General features: G+C 46.4%; 1 protein-coding gene across 2 annotated transcripts in view; it reads right to left on the bottom strand.

Annotated features, from left to right (window-relative positions):
• The window catches only part of STUM (stum, mechanosensory transduction mediator homolog), a 50,861-nt gene that overhangs the window by 4,880 nt on the left and 23,033 nt on the right, over positions 1-22,948 (bottom strand). The window contains exons 2-3 of one of the 2 annotated variants that reach the window (XM_065058644.1): positions 10,269-10,448; positions 725-1,760 (exon numbers count right to left, since the gene is read on the bottom strand). In XM_065058644.1, coding sequence (XP_064914716.1) covers positions 1,726-1,760; positions 10,269-10,448 — 215 coding nt within the window. In that variant the 3' untranslated portion in view covers positions 725-1,725. The remainder of the gene's footprint in view (positions 1-724; positions 1,761-10,268; positions 10,449-22,948) is intronic. The other variant, XM_065058643.1, reaches the window with a different exon arrangement.

Genomic DNA, 22,948 nt, shown 5'->3' with positions numbered 1-22,948 from the left:
AGAATCAAAGAATCATTTTGTGTGGAAAAGATGCTACGATGCCCTGAGGGTTAAACACACAGTGCACAGCTGGGTGTTTTCACAGCCTGGCACTTTCTGTCTGCACATGATCAGGCAAGGGGACACGCATGCTCAGGGACACTTGCTGCTGTTTGACTTCTCTTTGTAACCGGAGTTATTTTAGCTGTCAGGATCTGATGTACAGGGAAAATGCGCCTTAAATGCAAATCACGGTGCTAGGAGAGGCTGGGAGGTTGCAGAGCAGTGGGGTTTGCTGCTGCCCCTTGCCCACTGGCTGCACCTCTGCAGCAGCAAAGTGCTGGAAGTGGGTCTCGGCTCTGCGGTGCTTGGGTGGCTCCCAGCTTTGGCAGTGGGTCTGTGTGAAGCTCCTCTTGCTGGGAGGACCCTCCATGGGTGAGATCAGCAGCCTGGTTTTGTCATCTTTCAGCAGGGTTCCTCCCACCAGCTTTTTGGAGAGGAAGAACAGCCTAGTGCTGCCACCAATCCCCCCAGCCTGCACAAGGCAGGTCGGAGCTGAACTCTCACCCTGCCGAAACTCCAGCTGGGAGAAGAGGGATCACTCTGCTGGGATGCAGGATTTGGCTCTGCGCATCATGTGTGCAAAACACAAAAATGCAGCCCTTCCCCAGAGGCCTCCTGGCCACAACTGCTACCGAGCACCTGGTTTGCACCAGATTGCAATCCTTGAGCTTTGGACACTTACCCCAGGGAAGCAGAGTGAGGACGCTGCTTCAGCCACGTGAACACGCCGTGCTGTCATGGGATCATGGGACCTTTTTCCAAAGCACAGAGATGCTGCCGGAAAGTCCCTTTCAGGGAGAGGGGAGGAAAAGTATATTTTCTTCCTTTTTTTTTTTTTTTGTCTCCCCCAGTATTGTTTTACACTAGAAGCTTTTGACAGCAGGCGGCTGTGCCCACCATGGTAGAGGCAAGGTGCTGCGGGGCACAGGTTTTGTGATAAAGTCTCCCTAGGGGCTGGTGGGAGGTCTGGTCTTCACATGGTGTTGTCAGAGGATGGAGGCAGGGGATGGCCCCACTCAGTTCAGCGGTACAATACGATTTACAGCAAGCACGTTTCTCAAGACATCTGCAAGGACAGAGCTTCATTGAGCATCATATGTACGCAGAGAGCAGAGAAAGCTGATCTGAGCCCTCTGCTACCACAAAGCAGTCAAGGATGGACTCTCAGGCTTGGGAAAAAATACCACTGGTTTGCTTTTACATACTGTACATATATCTATTAATAGCTCCTTGGCATTTGGTGTTCACAGCCGGTTTCCTTTAATGGTGAGCATTAAAAGGAGGCAAAATGTCTTCAGCTACTTCCCCCTGGGAGGAGAGAGAAAGCAGGATCTCGCGCTCCCCCAGCTCAGCTGCCTGCCCAGGTGCCACCTTTGCCAAGGGTGTTTCCTTCTCCTGGAACCTTCCTCCTCATCAGCTGCCCACCGCGTGCTGGCCGGGACCAGTCCGAACCCACGCCGTGCTTGCCCCATCGCTGCTGGCTGCTCAATGGGATCAGTGCAAGTCTCCGCCGGCTGCTCTGCACCTCCGCTCGGCTGGACGGGCAGATGAACCAGGTTCAAACAGCAGGAAACAAAACAAAAGGAAGAAGAAGAAAGACAAAGGGTAATGAAAAGGTCCACGGCCCACAGCTGCCCAAGGAAATCTCTCGCCGTGTTTCTCGGAACATACTTGTCCCAGCCACTACAGCTGCTGTGGGATCCCCTGTTCCTTGTAGCCTGTGAGGAGGGAGGGGAAGGGAACATGATTAGTGTTAATTCCTAGCGAGGACCTTTGGTGAGGCTCAAGAGAGCCACGAGCCTGGTTTATCAGAAGTGGCAAATCATGTGGGAAAATAGGGGGGCTGCCCTGGGGCAGACTCAGCCCGGTGAGCTGCCCTGCCTTGCTTTAGCCAACGCCTGCCCCTTGCAACCACGGGTGCAACCACCTTCCTGGGCACGGCGATGTGGCTGCAGTGCCAGACTGGCCGCTGTGGTCCCTGTCATGGCAGAGGCACAGGCAGAGGCACCTCTGCTTGAAAAGGTTATAAAGGCACAGTAGATTCTGGCGGCCACCAGCTCCAGTACGGCCCAATAACCTTAAACTTTTGTGGAAATTAAGTATTTTCTGCCTGAATGATTCTGTATTGGAGTGTGTTTTTCTGCAGTGTAGGGGAAATGTATACCCTTATATGCTGCTCCAGAGATGCTGCTGTTCCCCAGTGCTGAGCTGGCAGCTTGCTGGTTGTGCATCCGACACCCTCACATCTCTACTTGCGATCTACATCTGAATCTCATCCTTGCAGAGGACTGCCAGGTAGGAGGAAGCTGGTTTCCTTTATCCACCTTTCAGTTCCCATGCTGACTTTTGCTACTAGAGCTCTCCAACAGCAACCAATTTGCACCACAGTTAGTGGAGGTGAACAAACGTCTTGGAGGAGAAAGCAATGCTGTTAATTGCAAGCTGACATGCCAGAGTTCACAGACTTTTGAGATGCCTCTGTGGGCCCTTCCCTTACTGATATTCTCACCCCTTGTGATACTATTGCTTTGCTCCAGCCCAGCAGAATTCTAGGTGCTTTTGGGCACAGCAGCCATCCAGTGTGACCACAGAAAACTGAGCTTTCCAGTAGCAAAACTGATTGCACTGGGAAGCTGCTGAGATCCCTTCTCTAATGCACCTCTCGAGCAAGGCAGCAGAGCCATTGGGGGGCTCTGTCTTGGCTCATCCTTGACACCTGGGCCTTGTCGCATTGCAGCCACATGGCTGAAGCAGCCTGTCCCACTGCTCATCGCAGCTCCTCAGGGCACTGAGCCCCCACTTTATTTGCTATCCTGTATGTAGTGGTTGAGGGGAGGCTGCAAATCCCACAGGAGAGGGCTCCTCTCCACCAGGGATTAGGGCAGGGAAAGGCGACAGGATAGCACCTGCAGCTCTTGTGATGACACAGGGTAACAAGAATAATACTGGGTTTTTTAGGCACTTTCTGAGGTGGTTGCAACGATTGCACCAGAAGCTTTACCTGCTTTCTTCTTAAAAGAAGCTGGGATTGTTGTTACAATATTATCAATGCAAAACATCTCCCTTTTAAAGAAGCGACCAAACTGTCCTTGCCTGCACTGACTGCAACAGTGAAGATCTTTCAGCTAGAAACCTTTTAAAAATACGGAAGTTTTTTCTTTGTGTTTAAATAACTGAAGTAGCCTGCTATTTTTATATTTTGAATTTCAAATGAGTCTGAAATTTCACATCTGAGAGCAATGTCTAACTCTTCAAACACTTTCCATTGATGCTTTAAAACATTTCTTTCTAACTCTTACGTCAGGCTTTTGTAAGTCCCTTTAAAAAGCTGAACACAAAATACCAGTAAGTGCTGCAGCCTCTGTCTTTGAGGGATTTCTTGCTGAGCTAAGAACTGGCTGTGGCAAATAAACTTTACTGTACTCTGGAAAATCCACGTGTGCCCCCAGCCTTAGCAGCCTGGATCTCCTGCTGCTAAAAGAGCACAGGGAATAGAAGAGATTAATGATGTTTATCAGGGCATATAATCCTGTGCTGCATTGCTGCCCATTGAATGCAGCTGAACAGAAATACTCTCAGCTGTTTGAAACAGCTTTTTCTATTGGGGAAAATAATGATTTCTTATGCATTTATGGTCTAAGTGTGTGTCAGCTCTGAAGGCAAGATGAGCTGGTTGGAAACCTGTAACATGGGCTTGTCTACAGCATCAGTTGAATGTGTTCAGGGAGCACAGTAAAAAAACCTCAACCAACCACACGGACCAGAGCACTGGGGCATGGCACAAATCCTTAACTAAAGTAAGCAAGCTAGGTTATGCTTACAGTAACTTGCTTGCGTAGAAATACCTTTTATTAAGATAGAACAGAAACCCTGCTATGAGTTTTGAAGTTGGCTGCAAGCCAGTTACAGTGGCCAAGCCTGTATGTTTCTTTACATGACCAAAGTAAGCCAAAAGATGACCTGTCCTATGCTAAACTTATTTATTAAAATACTTCAGAAATAACTTATTTAACAGTTTATACATGAAAATAGTTATTGCATTTCTTGCACAGGAATAGCTATTCCATATGAAGCAGCTATAAGTCAGTATGCCTGCAATATTGTTAAGGCACAGTTCTGTAAAGCAGGCAGCTCTAGTATCAAGATTAAGTTGGTCTAAGTATCTTTGCACAAAACTGCTGATTTAATCAAGTTTGCTTGAAATTGCATTTCTTCTGTGAATCACTGCAAGTAAGATCCAGGCAGAAAAATAAACCAACCTGTGCACAGGCTGAGTTAATGCAGAGGGTGGCCTCAGGGTGCTCTTGAGGCTGAAACGGGTCCCTGCCCTGCTCCGAGGGTGCCCATGGGGCAGCCCTAGGGACACTGCAACGCTGGGTGGAGAACACGTCCCCAGGGATGTGCAGCCACAGAACAGACACAGAGACAGGCGGACACACACGCACGTACGGCCAAAGCGAATCCCAAACGGCCTTGTCTCGGCCAAGTACTTGCTGCTCTCTGTGGGGACCTGCCATGGGGTGTGAGGAGGAGGAGGAAGAACAGAAAGAAACTTACCTTGTGAAACTTTGATGGTGAACAAAAGGAGGCAAAGGAACATGAAAGAAAGAGAGAGGGAGAAATGTAACTGTAGACGATATATCCAAAACGCACGGAGAACCAGAAAAGAACGAATAAATCAAGGCTGCAGAGTAAACAGAGAACAGCTGCTCTACCATCAGACATTCACACAAGGGATAAACTTTATTTAAAATACTTCTACTTGAAGTGCATCACTTCATTTAGGGCTCTAGTTTAAAGAGGATGGGGGAATCTTCATCTGCTTTTCAGCTCACTATCGACAAGCTGGATGAACTAACACCTCTGAGTGATGCTCCCACAAATGCTTTCCTCTGTGACGCTGCTATTTCACGGGTTTGACTGAAGGGGAACTGTTCAAAGAAAGCAGCAAACAAGGTGTCACGGCATACCGGACAGCAAGTGACACGCCGTTCATGGGAAAACTACCCCTGAAGGCTGCTTTGTGCCCACAGATACCTCGCAGCTGCTGTGCGCCTCAGCCTGGCCAGGTGCTGCAAACCCTGCTGGTGTTTAATACTTGTACAATATGTTAGGAACTTAACCTGCCCCAGCATTTGGTAGGAAACTGCAAAAAAGGTTGTTTTTACCTACTTTCCTCAGGCATAGTTTGGGGTTTGGTTCTATTTAGATAAAAAAAAAAAATCACACAAACAAAACAAAACAAAAAGAAAAAAAACCCCACATAATTGTTGAGTGGGCAATTTGTCCTCACAACTGCCTTCACCTCATGCAGGGTTATCAGTTGTTTTGGGATGTCTTGTCTTCCAAGTCTCTCAAAATTTGTCTGCTCTCTGCTTCCCAGGGCAGCTGTGTTACCTGCCCTAGCAGGAGCCCTGTGGAGAAGAGATGCTCAGTGACACGTTCCACGTGACACGGAACCCAAGCGTACGGTAACCATGCAATCATCTGCTGCTCCTTTTGGCAAGGTCTGAGCGCTGCAATTAGCAAAGAAGTGACAAGTGGGCAGCATGATTACAGGTAATTTCTTACTACTGGCTGGCAATCAGTCCCTGAGAGCCAGCTGCCTGCTGCAGAAGCAGGGGCTGCAGCAGGAGTCCCTGTCCTCTGAAACCACAAGCGATGGTGCCTTGGCTTGTCCATAGGCACAGCCACTCAAGTCGTTAATTCAGAGGCCAGAAGCTGAGTGAGGGCTTCCTCCAAAAGCCAGGCTTAGCTTCTATGCTGCGTTCATTTAAGGTGGAACAACACCTGGACAAACAGTCCTTGGCTTCTGTCCCCTATGTCACCTCAGCGTGACATACTATCTTGATTTCTGTGGTACTTGTCAAGAAATGGTACACAACCTTTCATAATGAGCTCCCAGCAGCTAGGGAGTTCCTGGAAAGGCCATTCCTCTGCGTTCATTCTGCACAATGCAACCAATGAAGATGTGGGCTGGGGACAAGGTGTGCCTTTAGCAGAGGGAAACTTGCCCAGAAAGCCTTAGGAGGCTTCTTTTCATTTAGCTGGCCTTGTCCAGCTAATTAGCTGTTTAGCCTCAGCTCCATGCCTCGTCCCTGCAGCCATGACGAGGGGTTCAAAGAGAGCACAGTGCAGCAGTGCTGCCCGGCCACCACCATGGGTGGCTGGATATTTGCAGCAGCAAGGAGAAGGTCCAGATTTGTTTTTTCCTTGACAAAAGAATTAAGTGCTTCCCTTTAATCTACCTTTGCCTTCAGACAGCAGGTAAACCAAAGGACAGATCCCAAAGCCATATGGCTGCTTAAAGTAGATATCTGTGGCATCTAATGGGGACGTCTGGCAATTCATTTAAATTAGTAGAGAAAATGCTACATGCCATTGTGCTGCCAAAAGTTATCAAATGTGACAGCAAAATTGCACTCAGTCTTCCTTCTGGGATATATCCCACCAAAAGGCACCTTACAGGAGATCGGGACTGGATGGGACCCCCTGAGGTCAACTGGTCTCTTGGCGTGTCCCACATTGCTCCTGACAGATGTGGGTCTACCTGCTCTTGGGGTCTTCCAGTGACAAAGAAGGCAGATTCTGTCAGGCCACCTCTTCAGCATTTTGACCTCAATGAAGGGAAAATGCCTTCTAATTTCCATACAGATCTCTTCTGCTGTTGTTTAAGTCTGTCTTGGGCTAAGCTGCTGTCCTCTCCTGTTTACTAGCCTGCAGAATCTCTTCATAGCCTGCTGTCTCACGGTCCTCTGGACTCTTTCCAGGTTGTTCACATCAAGTACAGCCTCCAAAGCTGGGCACAAGCCTCGCGGAAGCTTTACATGTGCTGAGAAAGGTGAGGGGACCAGTTAATGCTTGCACCTGCCTGGGTGGTGTTTATCCCCCCTCACAGCTGTGTACTCCTGTGCAGCTTGTGACTCACTGCAGCCACCACAGCCTTCTCTGAAAAAACAAGTTGTTCCCTAGCGCATTCAGTTGATGAATCCTTCCTTAGTGTCTTGGACTGGACTCTACTGAGTAGCATTTATTTTTTTCAGACCATTTCTTCAGTTTGCTTGAATCCAGATGCTGCCCTGGCTGTCCCTGCCATCCATGCAGCCACTGGTGGTGTGGGGCCAGTAACCCCCTTCTCTGGTTCATCACCAAGCCATGAACCGAAATACTGAACACGGCTGGATTCGTGAGAAACCTTTCAAAACACCTCTCCTTATATCTTTCTGGTTCAGGCAAATTCATTTAGAGAACCATTCTCAATGCATTTTTACCCAGGCCACATCTCCCTGGCTTGCTGGTAGGAACACTGTGTGAGATGGTGTCAGCACCTGAAGGTCAGGAGGGATGGCCAATTGCCACTGCCGCTCACAAAACCAATCCCTCTGCCACAGACGGGAATCGAGCCAGTCTGACACAGCTTGTTCTGGACAAACCCAGGCTGACTTTTTTTATTTTCTAAATGCATGCAAGTCACTTTTTTGATTACGTCTTCCAGGAACTGAAGCATACTTGATTTGCCTATAATTCTTCTCCTTTTCCCCTCGTTAAAGACAGCATGACATTGTCCCCACAGCTCTCCCCTCAGAGCAGGCTCCCTTTTTAATGGCTGAGAATTAGTACTGGGAGATGAAAACCTGAAAGGAGCATCCTTAACTCCCCCCAGTCCCCTACCAGCTGACAGGTCCCAATTCAGGGATGGGGACCCTCACCCCTTGGGGACAGCCAAAGCGGGGTCCCCAAACCCCAGCTGCTCCCCCTACTTCTCCTCACTGGCAGCCCCCATCAGCTCAGACACTCCACACCATGTCTGGCCTCCTGCCCACCCAGATCCTATGGCACCCTCACAGGGACACGTGCAATCAGCCATTTAAAGGTGAGAAAGACTAGATGTGGGCAGTAGCTTCATATTTTTTTAAACTGTTTCCCACCTGCATGCAGATTTAAGTTTCAATTGTGTACAATTTTTACCCAGTGCATGTTTGTACACATACAAAATCCAACCAAAGCAAACTGCTTCCTGGCAGTGTTTTTAAATGAAATGTCTTATTTCTTGCACTTGAAACATTGTTTCCTTGTTAAGTTATTACTTTGGGTTTTTTGAACTTGAAAACAAAACACGAAAACAACCAAACCATTTTGGGGTTTGGCAGGGCTGTTTGATCCAGCTGGGAGCAATTGATCACTTCTGCTCTTTCATTTGACTGAAAAAATGAGTTTTTTATTTTATTCTCCATCAACCATGAGCTGCTTTATTTAGCCATTATTTTCTCTGCATGGTAAGTAAACTTAAAATCCAGCTATTTAATGAGACAGCAAGAAACTGCCAAGGGTGACAGCTTGACAGGTGATATATAACTGGTTAACACAGGAACACATTGACTCCTATTACCCTTCTCTACTGCCACCAGAGCGGCTGGGATGAAGTACTGTTGCTGCGGCTGGGGACCTCTTGGCCTGAGCGCCCCCACCACATGCTGCGCACCCTCCCTCTGCCTCTCAGACTGGTGGGGTCCAGCCCGGTGTGGGGAACAGTTTTGGGGTGATACGTCCAAGCTGCATGGTTTTCACCAGCAGCCAAACTGGAAAACCAGTAAGACCCCCCTGAACCCGAGCCCCTCTACCCAAAGGACATACATGAACAGGACTACAGAGAAAAGCAAGTCACAGTTTCAGCTGTAGATCTTTTATCAGGACAGATGTTTTATCTGAATAGATGTTTTCCTGCCCCTCCCCACAGCTGCAGAACTGAGTCCCGCCAGATCAGCCTGTCCAGCAGAGGAATAGCAGAAGAGCGTATGGTTATGAACACGTAATTATGGGATTACACACAAACTGGGCAGGTTCTTAAAGACACATCACAGATGTACACTGATTCACAATTTATCCTCAGAAATACCTAGGGCTACGCCTGATGTACAGGTACGCTCGAGATGAAATTTGGCAGGTGGTTTGCAGGGGAAAAAAAATAAAGAGCAGTATCGCCTTCATCCTGAGGAAAGCCCTTTGCCTCACTTATGTTAAGGTTTTTAATATCTATCATTTGCTCTGCGTGGGGATTGCCCTTAGCTCAGCCTGTAAATTGAAGCTGACTCAGAAATTAGTAGGTGGCTTGGTGAGAGGGTTTTACCCCTGAATTTGGAGGCTGAAGATGTGCACTAGTTTCCTACTTTTTTTTTTTCTCAGTTTCATCCATTTAATCTTCAGGCAGATGCCTGGCAATTTCCTGAGATCCTCTCTCCTCCTCTGTCATGCAGCCACAGATGTCACCAGCAGAGATTATGAAGTGGAGCCCCTTCAAACCAACAGGCAAAAGCTGCTGGTCAGGTCTCAGATCTGTTTGGTCCGGGACCATGCCCACCAGCCTCTCCCAGCCTTTGGAAAGGGAGTGAGGTCTTGTAGATGCAATCAGCAGCATGAGTTGCAAGGTGAGGCTGTCACTTTTATTCTCTGCAATATGGTAGAGGTGCAAAATCATATTCCATTTTGCACCAGTAAAAGTCTTGAGCACATAAAGTTTATGGAGCTTGTATTCTAGACTAGTAATACCTAGTTAACTGAGTGATCTAAATTATCTATTAATATGTTTGAAAAAGGATTTCTCTCTCCTTCCCCTAAACTAATGTTTCAGAGCCTCTTTAAAGGGTTTAGGGGAAATCCTTCTAGGAGTAGCTAAACAGTCCTGTTCAGCCTAAGAATTTGGTGAAACATGAAAAAAGCCTTTAGGTAAATGTATTCTGGGGAGGAAGGAGGGTCCAGGAGGTCCCTTGGACTCCTCTGGGGACAGCTGGCTCCATGTGCTCTGTGAGAGCAGAACCAGCCTCAGGGGAATGTCTTGCTAACCAAAGAGATGCAGAGAGTTGTGAGGCAGAAAGGGCCTTCTTGTTCCAACACACACACGGATGGGACCAGGGCAGAGGGGCTCCAGACAGCAGAGTTCGATGTGCTGGGGGGCCTCACCCCTTCCTGCACTTTTCATTTTATAAAGGGGAAAGGAAGATCCTAACCCATGTAGTGAGAAGGGAGACTCTTCCATATGTGTCACAGGGCCCATCCCAGTTGTGTCCCGGCACTTCCTCTGCCTACTGTATTTCTGATGGATTTGCAGAGCCTGTCCTGTGGCTCTTTGTCCCTAGAGCACAGTCCGACGGTTTGCAGGAGTGTTAGCTGGGACCCAGCAATGTGGCCACAGAGGGGAGAAGTCAGGGGGATGAGTGCACTGTACTTACTTGCGAGAATGACCATGTCCATCCCCCAAAATATACTCATAATCCAGCCAACCATCACGATGGCCGTCAGGATCTGAATGAGAGCAGCGGCGATGTTCAGCCAGAAGACACAACACATGTGCCGGTCAGGGAGGTCGGTCCGGGCTCCGCACAGCACGGTGAAAGCAGATACAAACGTTCCTAGGGAGACAACAGCAACAAAATGCCCAGTGAAAGCCACAGCTTTGTGCCAAATCCCTTCCATTAGGCCCCCTTCTCACGGCACCCCACTCCTCGTGCTTCCACTGCAATGCTGAAAAGCTGGAAGCTCTTCACAAGGGGACAAATGGAGGCACAGCCGTATCTCACTCAAATGTGCTCCTGTCTCCCATTGAATTGCACTGATACGTATACTTGAAAACCAGGACAGGAGAAACGCTCTTTGGGTTTTGGCCCCCTCACCCCAACCCAACAGTAACCACTTATGCACTGTAGGCAGTTCACAAGGGAGGGCTGCGTGTTTGTGGAAATGCCAGTCTACCTTTTTTTTGCCTGGTGGCTCTCTCTTGCGGAGAATATTTGCTCCACAGAAGCTGTAAAAGGGAAAATTGCACTCAGAGTAGGACTGGCTTTAGAGAGCTGTATGGCTCTGGCATGTTTGGCAGTCTGTCACCATTCACCAATACTGCTCTAGAAGGGCCACACACAAAAAAGGGGTGCTAAGAGGCACTGTATCTTTGCACAACATTTTACCCACTCACAAACTGTTACTTGAGAGCATGTTTTAACAAAGCAGAAGCAGCTAAACCAGCGCTGGAGCCAGGTGATCTGGTGTTGCAACCCTTCACACCACTTGAGACCAACTTACAAAACATGCAAACACCTTTTGGACTTCCCAAAACAATTCAGATGACAGATCTTATTGATGTATGAAAGCTGGGGAAAAACAAACAAAGAAAAACAACAAAAAAGCCCCCATCCAAAACAACCAACAAACAAAAAAAACAGCTACACCACAGCAGCCTTTACAATTATTCTTCCTGAATTTGCCACATTGGACAAGCCTGATCATTTATTTACAGCTCATGTCCTATGTCTTGTGTCCATGGGTAGACCACCCAAAGCTCAGGGAAGCCTTGTCTGTCCTACAACCACCCTGCAGAAACACGCAGCACAGGCAAAGAGCAGAAGAAACTGTTTCTGACCCCATCATGTATGAGCTGTTGGCCAGAAAGCTCAGTCATCTGAACGTTATCATTATGAATTGTCTTTGTTATTTGTTTTTTGTTTGGTTGGTTTTTAAATATAAATATAGCATTGCTAAGTTACCTACAAAGGTGTAATGTGGATTGTACTGGATAATGTAGTTTTGTGAAATGCTTTCTTTAATTAACATCATGAATTAAAAATCTTGCAGCATGATGTCCAGTGGTCTCTACAAAAATCGCCCTTTTTTCCTATCAAAATGTGGAAGCCTGCAAACGCCCTGTAAGACGTGAATGAATGAGCTCATTTTCAATGCACGAGTGCCCTGTTGAACTCAGGGGAAGGAGGGAGTCCCTTGGTTTGACTGAAACTGGGGAGGAAATATTCAGTTTACACCCTTCCAGAAGACCTCACCAGAGAAAGAGCAAAAGGATCTGGGTTGGGAGCAAAATACCATTTCATCCCAAGCTGCCAGGGTGGTAGAAGAGATAATATCATAGAACCATAGAACAGTCTGGGTTGGAAGGGACCTCCAACGGTCATCTAGTCCAACTCGTCTGCAATGAGCAAGGACATCTTCAACTGGATCAGGTTGCTTAGGGCCCCACCCAGGCTGACCTTGAATGTCTCCAGGGATGGGGCATCTACCACCTCTCTGGGCAACCTGGGCCAGTGTTTCAGCATCCTCATTGTAACAAATTACTTCCTCATGTCTAGTCTGAATCTCCATTGCTGCCTTTTCTTCAGTGGGTCACGAGGAGAACAGGCAGTTAAGATGCCAAAATGCTGAGGAAGCCTGGCTACAGCCTATTTTTACTCTCACCATCCTCTGCAGGCTTCAACTCCAGCATCTTCCTAACACTCCACCAGCTCCTAAAACACCACTCATCTTCCTGCTGCTGGCTGTATCAGATTTTGTCCTCCCACCCACTCCCTTTGCTGCACGTGGAGCAGCATGAGGGTGAGGGGGGCAGGCAAGGGCTGCTGGGGGGTGGGAGGCAGCCCTACAGCAGAGCATTGCAAGCAGCATCTTCACCCAGGTGAGAAATGCCCTCCCAGGCTTTGTACTTGGACTGTTCAGCGTTCCCAGGCAGGGTTTCACCTCCTTGTCCACCAAAGCCAAAGGGTCTGCACAGAGGTAATGGGGAAATAATTTTAATCCCAAAGGATGTTGTATAAATCTCCCCACTGCCTGTTAAAAGACATGCTGTCTTTTGCTCTGTGGCTTTGTCTTTCAAGTCTTTTGTGACCTCTGTGTGGGATTATGTGAAATCTCTGCCCCACTTCACCTAGCTTTTTCTTCCTTTATAGTGTCTCCAATGCAGAAGGAAGCCTGGAATATTCCCTCGTGGTTCCTATAACTGTTCTCTGCAAAGTTACACCACAACACACTCTGAGATTAAATATGGATTGAGGCAAGATCAGAAACTGGGTGTTTACATTTTTCCATCAGGATGAGAAATCTTGCCAAATGGAAGTGCATGTCTCTCTTTAAAATGAAAATCATCTTCTGTCTCCTTACCTTTCACTCTTCCAAAATCTGTTACAAAAAAAGGTCATAAATGAGCAATAATTCTTAAGATACAGCTTCAAATCCTTCCAGTGAAGCTTTTAAGATTTCTACATCATTAGAGTGAGATGCTGAATTAGCTAATTAATCCCCCAAACACCACAGTGACTAAGCTAAAGTCTAGTGCCATTCAGAAGGGAATACAGCAGACAGAGCAGTTAAGTGTCCCTCTCTGGACAGGAAATTGATACAGAAACTAGGATTAAAACCTCACGAACTTGGGCTTCTGATTCCCTCTTCAAGGCACTTGCTCAGTCACAGGAGCCAATTCATTTTCCAATGCCAGTGCATTTTCTTTAGTAATTATTATTAGCTGATCTTTGGGAGGTTGTTGGCATTTTTAAATACAAGACTTGAGACATGCCAGCAGACAAAAGATGGAAATATTTTTCTTCTTGTCCATGTACGCTTTAAAATGTGAAGCAGAAGAAAGAGTTTTAAATGCATTTGCCAAGGTAGATATTTTCCCCTTAAGACACCACCGTAGTTACACATTGCCGAATATGGAAGCGTTTGCATCTGGAAGCAGAGAGGTGGAGAGGAGGAAGACAAGCAAGCTGTAACTGCTGATACCGGCTGGCTGCATCAGAGCTGGGGCACTGAACCATTTCTCTTCCTGTCCAAGCACTCAAACACTTGAAAATCTATCGCCTAGAAATCATAAAATTGGTATGCAAACTGCAGCTGGGATGATGCTGGCCAAATAAATCATCTGTCCAAAAAGGTCTCAGGTTGTGAGTGTAACCAGCAAACACAGACTACTAACTCTGCAAGCAGATGTAGACTAAAAGCTCCCACAGGTATGCCAGCATAAGTAAATTATATCAAGCATTTCTTCTGTCTTCCCAATGAAAAATACCCCAAACACAATAAAATCTGGGATTATTTTAAATCATGAGCTAACACAACCTCTTTGGGGACAGAGTGGGGGTGGTGGAGAGATGTCCAGTGCTACCTAATGAGTCTGTTCATTCAGCCTCACCTGGCACCAGGGTCCATTGTAATCACCTGGCTGAGCCATACAGCCCCCGCAGCACCCAGAGCCAGGAGGTGTCTGGGGCTGGGCAGAGGGTTGGGGGCAGCTGAGGTTTGTCCTCCTGGGGCAGCTGTGGGGCAGAGGATGAAGGGGCCATGTGCAGTGAGGCTTGGATGTGATGTGATGGGATGTGATGGGATGGGGTGGGACGGAACGGGAAGCCAACCTTGCTCTCTCAACTCATCTCATCTCATTTGTGGCAGTGTCAGCCAGCTGGGGCACTGCATGCTGTTTTCAGCAGGCGAAGAAAGTCTCTGGGAGCCTGTGTTTGCTTTTCCTGCCAGCAGGATTGGAGTATTTTTCGATTGCACCAGTAATTATGGAAGGCTTCTTGTTTTCAATGGTTTAATCCATGGAACATGAAGGGGATGTGTTTTCTGCAGGACAACACTGTAAAGGGAGAGACAAAGCAGGGGTTTTTGCCATTTCTCTCCTGTCGTTCAGGATAAAGTCCTGTCTCCAGTGTATGCTGGTACACTGGTGGCCACGGCCTTCCCAAGAGCATCACCTGCTGGTTCCTGGCCTCACAGAGTACACCAAAATAGTATGAGAGAAGAAGAATCTGTTTTTTTACTCTTAGAGGAAAAACTCACACTCTGGAGAGAGATTTCCTGGTTTACTGCTGTTTGGGTCACTCATTCACGGTGGAAGAAGACATGAGGTCCAGCCCATGGCCTGTCCTGAGCACAGTCTCCTCTGTGCTGAGTGCAGCAGCAACTGTGTCATGGAATATCTTAAGCTAAACGAGAGAAGCTTTTCTCTCACATTTTTGAAAGAAAACCAATCCTGGGCACTTCTGCAGGAGTTTCAGGCAGACACAGATCTCAGCATGTTTCGTGTGCAGGACCTGGCTGTGAGCAAACTTCCAGTGGCACCTTCCCAGAAACATCAAAGTGGGCGCCTGGTTGGAGTCAGGGTGCAAACCAGAGAGAGACAAGACACTGATGGCCACAGTATAAGTAATTTTAGCACACAGCTAACTTTTTAATTAGTGGGCTTCCTACTGACTATCAGATATCTGAAACTTCACAACAGAAAGCATCTTTGCTGCAAGGAAATCTCATCTAATGAGCTGCTCTTTTACAGGTGAAGGAACAGCAGAAACCCAAATTACTGCAGTCAGGGGCAGCATGTGGAGCAGCTGTTCCTGGTCATGGTCTCTACCCCACAAAAGCCTGGGGCAGAGGAGAAGCTAGAAAATGCTCATTTCTCTTCCCAGAAGCCTGGAGGTTAAGATGTTCCCCTATAGCACTATGAGTAAATAAGGCAGCTCAGGCTGGCTATCTACTTAAGTTTCCTAAGGCAGAAAATTGTCTCGAACAGACATCAGTTAAAATCTCCTTGGAAGTATTCGGGCTAGTGTGAGTCCTCACCAGTGTCCCCAGTCTCCTCCTCACTGGAACTCAGTGGGGCTTAGCCTGCATCAGAGAGAACCTGCCAGCACAGGTGTATCACCTAAACCCTCTGAGATAAGAGTGCTTGCTTTCCAAGCTTGCCGCAACAATCTGAACAGAAAAGGCTGGTCCAGAAGAGCATTTGATGTACCTGCACGTGAACTACTGTGGCTCTTGCAGTTTGCAAGTGCAGTGCTCTTGTCAGGGTCCCACCATGCCTCTTCTTCTCATGGACTCCTCAGAGAGCTGTGATTGCAAACCTTTCCGGTTTGCAGCAAAAGCGGAGGTGCAGAGGCTGGAGGGTGTCCTCCCGAGGAAGCTAACCACTCTACAGTGCCTGGCTCTGTGGCAAGATGTTCTTTGTCAGGAGGCATTTTCCCACCCAGTTTCCTCAGAGACATTCAAAGCAAGCAACAGAAGACATCACACCAATTGCCATTCAGCCTTCTCCAAAAATCAGTGCACACAACTACAGCTGCACTCCCAGCTGAAGTGCCTGTGGCCTTTTTGCACTGAGGAGCTTGGGAGCGCTGAAGAATTCGTGCTGCTAGGGGCCGGGGCCGGTGCTTAGTCCAGGGTACGGACACTGGCATTTACACAGCAATTCTTCACCTGTTAGTGGGTGCTTGACTTGTTTCTTTTGAAATATAAAGAACACAGATATGGCAAGACCACAACACAAGGCTGCAGCACCAGCAAGGATTAGGTGTCCCAGCCAAGAGAACATGCACTTTGTCGTTGGCATCCCTTACGTCCTTTCCCTTGCAGTTCATTTCAGCCATGGAAGTAAGAGAGGACTCAGTGTAATTACCTGATTTTCTTCTAGAAATAAAGGTAGTTTAGAACAGCATGTTAAAAGCTTGGGTTTTAGGCTAAAATGTGACTAAATGGCCGTGGGCAAGCTTTTTTCCTCTTCCCAGTATCCACACAGGCTAAAGCCTACCCCTGCCAAATGCAGTGCAAGGAGGCTAAGGTGGGTCAGTGGCTTTAACAATTTGAGGAGGAAAAAGAGCAGGAGCAGCTGACAGCTTAGAAAACAGGAGGCTTGCTTGGTCCCAGGCATCACCTCTTGGAATAGAAAAAGTCTGAATCCCCTGCGCAGAGGCCAGGAGTAGCGAGCACTGCTGCAAGGGGAGAACATCGATGACGTGCAGCCACCTGGCAGCAAAGTGATTGCCGGCAAATGCCAGGTCTTGTGGACAGCAGTGTGGGCAGGACCTGGGCAGGAACAGCGGGAACTGAAGGGTAAGAGAGGGAGAAGAAAAAGGGAAGGAGGAGAGAGTGGAGGCAGCAAATGTGACAGAACCTCAATGTTGCCATGGAGAGTAGCTCGTGAATTTTCCTCCATGGCCTGCTATTAAAAATGTTTTGTTTAGCTTCTGCCAGCATGTTGTTTTTGTTTTTTTCCCCTTCCATATCAGAACAACATTCAAAGTGAATTCTGGCTCTGTCCGGGCCTTTTGGCCTCACCGCAAACAAAAATATACAGTCACTTGACAAGTGAGACCTGGTGTCTGCGTTTCTTGTCTCCACAGGATTTATTCCAGTTCCCAAGTCTGCAGAAGGTGGGATGTATATAGGATTAGCTTTCTGTTTTCCCTGCATACATGAAAAATGTCCAGCATGTCCCAAAGCGTTATATGCCCGTGACTGATCACAGTTGCTGTAGCTCTGGCACTGAGCTCTGCATCTGTTTGTTACTAGTAGGTTTGTGTCATGTGGTCAGAACTGACTTGACAGTGTTTATGCAGCATCTACAGAAGGCAGCCCACGTGCAAGTAAGATAGCACTGCCTTTGCATCAAAAATGAGATTTTTCTCATATTCAGTGCTTTAGGAAAAGTTAACTCTTCTGAAAATGCGGAGTTTTTTAACACGAACTTCAAACCTTGACTACAACAAACTTTCACAGACTTCCAAGGCTAAAAATACACAGCAAAATCTTAGATTACATTGGGGGGGGTGCTGCATGACAGTGAAGTGACTTACCAAAGCTTTAATTATACGCGGAGCCATCGGCATTATTTTTACTGCACTGCAATGTTTTGAACACTTAAAAGCAGCCACCCATAAATAGTGAGATTGCAGTACAGCTTGTTCCACTGACAGACATTCCACAATCCTTGGGTGAAGTTTTCCAATGCAGTCTTATGGTTTAATTCTCTTGACTTGATGCTGAAAATTAAGGGTGTGCTTGGACTATTTGAGGTTGGAGGACTTCTACAGAAGAGAGATGTGGGGCCTGGCTGTGTAATCCACAGACTTCTGCCAGTATTTGCTGCTGCTGAATTATTTTTTCCAGGTTGTACCTGCCTGACTCGCAAACTATTTTTTTCCCCTTTAATATAAAAGATGCAGCCTCAGAACTGCCATTGACATTTTGCATCATGCTTTATAATAGTATGAACCACTGAGGAAAATTCGTAATTTCTCAAAAGTAAAATGGGGAGGGCGGAAATTACTACACAGAAACCTAGATATGGGGAGGGTGCACCAAACAATACCTGCGGTCACAGAAAATTAATTGCTTAAGATAAGGCCATCTACACCAGAAGTATAATCTTTTGCCATATTTCCAAAATAATATGCTATAGGCAGAAATTATTTGCCAGTCTTAGCTAATACTCAGGGCAACTCTCTGAACACAACAGCAATCTGTTGCTTACTCACAGCTTCTCCGTGATGTAACATTAGTATGTCACTAAGTCATCTTCCTTCCCAACCTGTTATGGCTCCTGTTTGGGTCACCAGAGAATCCCTGGCTGTCCATGCCACACCATAGCTACTCACCACACCTGTGCTGCTGACTGTGGTGGTACAGAGAGATGCTCTGTTGGATGTAAAAAGTCATCCTTTGGGCACAATGAGCAGTCTAGCAGCTTGAGCTCTACATAAACTCACCTGGCTTGCTCCTTGTCCATAGCTAGACTGGCTTGCTTAATGCTAATACGGTTCCTCAGTAGCACTCTGCACTTTGTAAGGTAGATACTTGCTATGAAGCAGACCATAGGCTGTCTGCACATAAGACAGGGATCAAAGGGCCAGGGAGGTTAAATGACATGTCCCTGGTTCTGCTGCTAGCCAGGAGTACCGCTGTGAAAAGAACTGAGATACTGCAACCTCGCTTCTGCTCGATGTTTGCTTTTGTTTTCTTTGTTAATGGAATGAGGAGAGAATTTTAATTAATTTGCATCCTTATTAAGTATGCCAGCATCGAGAGAAATAATGCAATTGGCTTCCAATTATAACAACAAATGAAAGGGAGAACAAAAGGCATGGCCACAGTTTACAGCATAGGACACTTTGCTGTAAGCTCATCTGCCCTAAGTAGATGCATTCCTGCTGCTCTGTAATTTTATCAGCAACTTAAAAGCTCTGTTTCGTGGAAACAGCTCTACTTGCTGTTTTCTCTCCGCTGTCTCTTGACATGTAGATCTTTCTGTATTCATGCTGCCTACTATTAAACCAGGTGCTTATTCCACCTTGCACTGCCCTCTCCTCCCACCAGCTACCCAGCAACACCAGTCTGGGTGCTTTGCCACAGCTCTCCCAGTCCCAGGCTGCTCTGCACCCACCTGCTGCAGGAGCTCGGGATCCAAGTGACAGAGGAACCAAGGAGAGAGAAACAACCCTCCACTAAAATAACTCTTATTTTTAAGCCTATGATCTTAATTCACGATTCTCAAGCACCTCTAGAAATCTGTTTTCTGCTTTCTTGATGTACATACAGAAACGGACTTTGAGCCATTCCATTTTGTGTTGTTGTTATTGAAATAATTTGACTGAGGCTTTTCATCCAGACTTTACAAACCTGGAACCTTCAAGAGCTGAATCTCCAGAGAGAGTCCTTATTTCAGAGTGGCTATTAAACCTGTAAGGAAAGCTTTTTGGCTTTCTGGTTCCTCCAGTTCCTAAAGCCCCTACAAATAAGAGACCAGCAAACACAGACTACTAACTCTGCAAGCAAATGTAGACTAAAAGCTCCCACAGGTATGCCAGCATAAGTAAATTATATCAAGCATTTCTTCTGTCTTCCCAATGAAAAATACCCCAAACAGTGGAAAAATAATGAGGAAAAGGCCATGGATTCTCAAGAGCTTCCACAAAGGCTCTAGCCAATTATACACTGATGAACTGAAATTTATTCTTAATTGCCTGTACCAGAGAAAGCTGTTTCTCATCAGGCACAGAAGGTGGGCAGGCATGATGCTCCAGTCTCAGCTTCCACACCAGTGTCAGGGCTCAGAAGGACACTCAGTGATTTAGCAGGTGCAGCCAGATCAAATGCTCACTTGTTCTGCTGCCTCTGCCCTCTCACAGGTTAATTAAGTGCCGTTAGCGCTCATCTCAGGGTGCTCTGATCCAGCAGAAGGAAAGCAGCGGGCACAGGGCAGTGTACGGGTCTCTCCTGCCCTGTCTGTCTGCATCCAGCCAAGCAGCCAGAGCTCAAGGTGAGCTCTACAGCTGCGCTGCCGCCTCTCCTGTCTTTCTGATCGCTGCCTTGCAACTAATTCAGCCCTTTGAAGCTACCTAACTGCATTTGCTCTGCTCGTGGAAGAATAGATTAACTACCTCTAAGATTCACTGAGTGGTGAATCTGAGCTTGCTGTGATACCCTGGAGTCCTTAACTGTGAAGGCAAATCATGTTAATTAGGGACTGCTGAGACACAAGACAGCATTAATCTTATTAGAAAGTTAGATGGGGATGCAGAGCAATTAGAGGTTTTGCTACAGACTAAGGCAGCTGAAATGGAAGTGTAATAAAGTGCGTCAGCCTCCAAAGTACAAGCTATCTTTTAAGTAGTATGAGAATGTAAAACAAAACTGTGACATAAATGTTCAGAGATCTGCAGTGATAAGCGTGCAGGAGACTAACACAAAGACTTTTTTTGTTTTTTTTAAATCCAGAGAACTTGATGCATGCATTTTATGAGACCAAGTGTCTCAAACAAGGACTTAAAGGGGACACGAGAGAGTTGCACTCCACAGCCTGGAGGCATAATGCTGCACCTGGGGCCCTGGAATATGATTTGGGAGACCAGAATTGAGGCCTGACTTTACAGCTGCTTGCTAAGTAATTCTGAAGCTGTAACTTCATTCTTGTAGTGTTAGAGTAAAATTATTACGGTGTTAACACTGCTACTTTCAAGTGCCTTTTCTATTCAGATAGTCCTTGTCCCAGGCAATTTGCCACCTTTCATGCACCTGATGTCACAAGGCCATATCCCTCTTGTTCTGTTCAGTGCTACTGTAAGTCAAACAGTGACAACGTCTTGCTTTTTAAAGGCACAAAACCACTATTCTTTCTTAGATGAAGGGTAAAGCACTTTAGCTACTAAAGCACTGCAAAGTTGCTGGTTTACTCATGTACATGACATCTGAAATATTTAGGAGATGATGCTTTACCCTTGAAGTTTGGCTTTGGTACCTTCAAATGATTCAGACAGATAATTAAAAAAAATCTTGTTTCATGGTAGTTTACCTAATAGAGAATATAAAGCTGTCTTACCCTATTCAGCAAAACTGTAGGGAACACTTTCTGCAGCTTAACTTGTACCCATTTTAACTGAAATTTCCCACACTAACATCCCTGAACAGCAGATTCAAACATGACCGATTCTGTAGAAGAGCTGTGTGGATGAGAAGCACACGGATCCACACAGAGCTGGGCTGCAACCACTCCACACTCTCTCTGGTGAGGAGTAATTGTAATTGTAGAGGTGAAGGAAACAGCCAGAGCGAGCCTCTATGTGTGACCTGCTCTCTACAGTCTTGCTCCTATGGGGGAGATGAGAAGATGTGGAATCTTCCAGAGCCTTTTTGACTGCCCGTGGACAGGCTCCAGGCAGCCCAACACAAGCAAGTCTTTGCAGGCAGCAGAGACGTGAACTGTGGTACTTTGTGCCTGACATCACCCCAGTGCACACTCCATAAATAGAGCAGGCTGGAGTGACCCATGACTTACAGATTCTGTGAATATGAGCACTAGCCAAGATAAATTAATTCAGCCCAGCTAGCATAGTTTTCTAAAAGGAAGATTTTGCTTATTAGGATGGAGAAAAAGCAGAGATGATGGAGGCTACTGCACCATATCTGCATCAGCAAGTACGCCGTGACATTGTGGACAAGGACCTGAGCAACCTGCTCTAGTTTAACCCACTTGGAGGAAGGACTAGATGACTTCCAAAAGCCTCTTCCAGCTTCAGCTGTTCTATGATTTTCAGTAACTTTGACTACTCTACACAAGGCTTAGCTGATCCATCTCAGTTCTTTTCCCAGAGCCATGTCCTTCTGCCACTACACAACTAAGCTCTTGAACATAGGGCTCTTCATGATTTTTCAATTTATTTTTGAAGAGCTGTTCTGGTTCTTAAACATCGGGTGCAATTACTCTCATAGCAATCAGTACACCTGAACAGAAAGCATATTTGTGAGACGCTGGTCATGCCAAAAGAGGTGAATTTCAAGGCAACAGCCCCGTCTCTTTGACATTGTCCCCCCTGCGCCCTTGCATCCTCATATCAAACAGCTCAGCCAGTCTCTGAGGGGAGCTGCCTTTGTACCAAGGGGAAATAGTGCTTTATATAGAAGTGACTTCTTTAAGAGAAAAAGAAATATCGACTTGGATAAAATAATAATTTCTGCATAGTCTTGTCCTTTTTTTTTTTTTCTTTTCTTTTTTTTTTTTTTTGTCTGAAAGCAAAGCTAAGGGAAAAACCACAGCTTGGTTGAGCAGGTCAGAAACATAGACTAATACCGGGTCCTGTTGGGGAGCTGGGTTATCCACAAACAGTTAATGCCTCTTGGCCAGCTGAGATGTGTCCAACAAGGCCTCTGCACAGCCATGTAAGTGGGCTTGTGCAATTTTACATGTGGCCTTTCCATCTGAGTGCCCCTGCATACCTCCATCTCTAGGATTCTTGCACTCCCAATTTGCAGCAAATAGAATCCAACTTACACTTCCATTACATGACAGATTTTTCCCTTTACCAAATAATTTCCAATACCTGCCATCTGGGCTACCAGTCAGCATTAGATAAAAATGCACATGCATTTGTTTATAGATACTGCAAAGAACCGAGTTCCCAACATCACAATATAGCATGTAATTATTCTGAGTGAAATATGAAAAGTAGTGCTTCTATTATTCAATGATTCAAGGACACCATTCTTAAGAGGTTAGAGAAGATTTATAAGGAGTGAGATGTACCAGGGAAAAGTATTATAAAAAGAGAAACTGGAAATTATCATAGTTTCATCTTGCATGTCATTCTTTTTTATAATTCTCATGTTGAACAGATTACAATAAGGTTAGGGACAACAGTAAAATGGTTCAACTCTCCTACGCGAGACTGCTGGAAGCACTTACCTAAATGTTAAAGGATGCAGCTGAGATTCAGGCTTTTAAATGCCCTTTCCTGCCCTACTGAGAAGCCGTCAGACTGGGGGCAGGGGACCAACCCTGACATTGCAACACAAGACTTCACAACCTAAA

Source organism: Columba livia, chromosome 3 (assembly GCF_036013475.1).
Source record: "Columba livia isolate bColLiv1 breed racing homer chromosome 3, bColLiv1.pat.W.v2, whole genome shotgun sequence".
In the NCBI taxonomy this organism is placed as follows: Eukaryota; Metazoa; Chordata; class Aves; order Columbiformes; family Columbidae; genus Columba; species Columba livia.
Note: the sequence above shows the minus strand (reverse complement) of the source record. Positions and strands in the feature narration are given on the sequence as shown.